General features: G+C 47.3%; 1 protein-coding gene across 1 annotated transcript in view; it reads left to right on the plus strand.

The window, feature by feature from the left end:
- The window catches only part of C16H16orf78 (chromosome 16 C16orf78 homolog), an 18160-nt gene extending 16239 nt beyond the window's left edge, over positions 1-1921 (plus strand). The window contains exon 5 of the mRNA XM_044922054.1: positions 1774-1921. Within this exon, the coding sequence (XP_044777989.1) occupies positions 1774-1921 (148 nt within the window). The remainder of the gene's footprint in view (positions 1-1773) is intronic.
- The last annotated feature ends 1184 nt before the right edge of the window (positions 1922-3105 follow it).

Below are 3105 nucleotides of genomic sequence, written 5' to 3' on the forward strand. Positions count from 1 at the left end.
GGCTAGTATCCAAAATCTATAAAGAACTTATGAAACTCAACACCCAAAGAACAAATGATTCAATCAAGAAATGGACAGAAGACATGAACAGACATTTTTCCAAAGAAGATATCCAAATGGCCAACAGACACATGAAGAAGTGTTCAACATCACTCGGCATCAGGGAAATCCAAATCAAAACCTCAATGAGATACCACCTCACACCAGTCAGAATGACTAAAATTAACAAGTCAGGAAAAGACAGATGTTGGCGGGGATGCGGAGAAAGGGGAACCCTCCTACACTGTTGGTGGGAATGCAAGCTGGTGCAGCCATTCTGGAAGACAGTATGGAGGTTCCTCAAAAAGTTGAAAATAGAGCTACCATACGACCCAGCAATTGCACTACTGGGTATTTGCCCCAAAGATACAAATATAGGGATCTGAAGGGGTATGTGCACCCCGATGTTTATAGCAGCAATGTCCACAATAGCCAAACTGTGGAAAGAGCCAAGATGTCCATTGACAGATGAATGGATAAAGAAGAGGTGGTATATATATACAATGGAATCTTATGCAGCCATCAAAAGGAATGCGATCTTGCCGTTTGCAACGATGTGGATGGAACTGGAGGGTGTTATGCTGAGCGAAATAAGTCAAACAAAGAAAAACATGTATCATATGACCTCACTGATATGAGGAATTCTTAATCTCAGGAAACAGAGGGTTGCTGGAGTGGGGGGTGGGGTGGGAGGGATAGGGGTGGCTGGGTGATAGACATTGGGGAGGGTATGTGCTATGGTGAATGCTGTGAATTGTGCAAACCTGTACCTCTGAAACAAATAACACATTATATGTTAAAAAAAAAAAAAAGAAGAAGATAGCAGGAAGGGAAAAATGAAGGGGGGGAAATCGGAGGGGGAGAAGAACCATGAGAGACTATGGACTCTGAGAAACAAACTGATGGTTCTAGAGGGGAGGGGGGTGGGGGGATGTGTTAGCCTGGTGATGGGCATTAAAGAGGGCACGTTCTGCATGGAGCACTGGGTGTTATACGCAAACAATGAATCATGGAACACTACATCAAAAACTAATGATGTATGGTGATTAACATAACATAATTTAAAAAAAGAAGAAAGAAAATATACTCCCTTTTCCTACAATTTTACTCAGCTTTTATTGCCATTGTTCTGTATTTCGCGCGGGCCTTGGCATTGCTGAGGTTACACACACCTGTTAGTGATAGAAGCCCTGACGATTGCCTCTCTCATGGGGCATCACGCATCACCATCACCTAGGGCACCTGCTTCTGCCCAAAGCCATGTCAAGGCTGGCGGGAGCATCCTTGAGATGGGTATTCCATTATTTGCTTAACCACTCCTCGGTTGATGGAATCTCCTCTTTTCCTGTTGTTGATAACCCTGAAGTGAACACTTTGATTTATATAGCTTTTCATCCCATTGACTTCTCTTCTCAGGTTCAGTTGAAGGCCTGAGTGGAGTTCCTGAGTCAAAGATAATGAAGGAACTTTTGGGGGGAGGGGACTTGTAGGGATAGGGCTGATGCCTGGCACATATGTTGCCGAATTAATTTCCCAAAGAGTTATACCAATAAAACTCCCACCAACTCTGTGGGGTGCCCACTCTTTTATAGGATCTCTGTCAGCTCCAGAAGTGTCTGCAGAGCCAGTTCTCGTGAGAGATCCCACAGTGCTTAAATCTAAGCTCTTTTCAATAAAGTTCGAAGCAATGGTGACTCCACGCTCAACTGACCTCTCTGGCCTTGTCTCGCGCAGATACCTGAGGTTGTCCAAGAACAACATTCGGACCTTGCTCAAGCTATGCAAGGATGCAGGCATGATCGTGGACATCCACCCCCACATGGTCGAAGGAGAGATAGATGCTAAAAAGGTGTTCGCCCAAAACCCCAGCGTGGCCCTCTAGGTCACCACAGGCTCTCTCTGCTATTGGGCCCTCGGCCCCCAGACAGCATCCTCTGGTACACCCCGCCTAGGCCTTCAGACCTGGGGCGTCCCTTTTAGACAGCAGCCATCAGAAAACAAGGCTAAACTGCATACATCATCGTGCGAATGTAGCGTTTGTCCTTGACCCGAGTCAGAACCAACGTAGGGGAAACTGTGGGTCTTCTCCCCACCAAAAGAAGACTCTGTAGAAAGGCCTTCTTGGAAAAGAAGTCTTAGAGGTGAGAAATGGAGACCCAGGGTCCCCAGAGGGACATCAGGAGGGGCAAAGGGCTGAGGGGCTGGTTGGGGATACACACACCGCAGGTCTTACACACCACACCACCCCTGCCCATGTGGGACTGGGGGGAGCTGAATGCCACACCTTCAAGGGGCCGCTTGGTGCTTTCAGACTCTCAAGGGGGGGGGGCTGCCGCGGGAGCCTCAGCTCTCAGACCCGAGGTGCCCCTGGAGAGTCGAGTCGGGGTGCAGGCTTCCCCTGGGGTTTAGTAGAGACTGGAAGAGAGAGGGGAGAGGAATGCAGAGGAGAGACCTTGCCCCACCCCAGACCCTAGGGCCCCCTGGGTGCTCTCCTGGGGTCCAGAGGGCTTTTCTGTGTGGACTCCACAGGCACAAGGAGCCTCCAACTCAGCTTCTTGACATTCTGACCAAATAAGCCTAGAGTGAGCCCCAAGATTCACAGCTAGCATTGAGAAAGGAACACTTATCATTAGTTATCAGGAATGCAAATGAAAAGGAACCCCAAGCCAGTGTCCCTTGGCAGACAGCGCCTCCTGCAGCACACTAGTACTTTATAAACTCTGAAATGGTCTCGTGATTACATTTTCTAGTAGAAACAGACACATACACCGGGAACAGATTCACACAGGTACAGTCCCTTGGTTTATGGCAAAGGTGACACTGTGATGCAGTGGGGGAAAAGACAATCTTTTCAATAAATCAGGCTGGTCAATTAAATGTCCATATGGAAAAAAATATGGACCCTCCGCCTCTCGCTGTATGCAAAAATCAGTTCCAGATGGATGCAGATTGTGAAAGCTTCTAGAAGAAACGTAGAAGACAGTCTCCATGACCTTGGGGTAGGCCAAAAAATTTTAAACAACACACAAAGCCTCAGTAATAAAAGAAAATATTAATAAATACTAT

Source organism: Neomonachus schauinslandi, chromosome 16 (genome assembly GCF_002201575.2).
Source record: "Neomonachus schauinslandi chromosome 16, ASM220157v2, whole genome shotgun sequence".
Taxonomy (NCBI): Eukaryota; Metazoa; Chordata; class Mammalia; order Carnivora; family Phocidae; genus Neomonachus; species Neomonachus schauinslandi.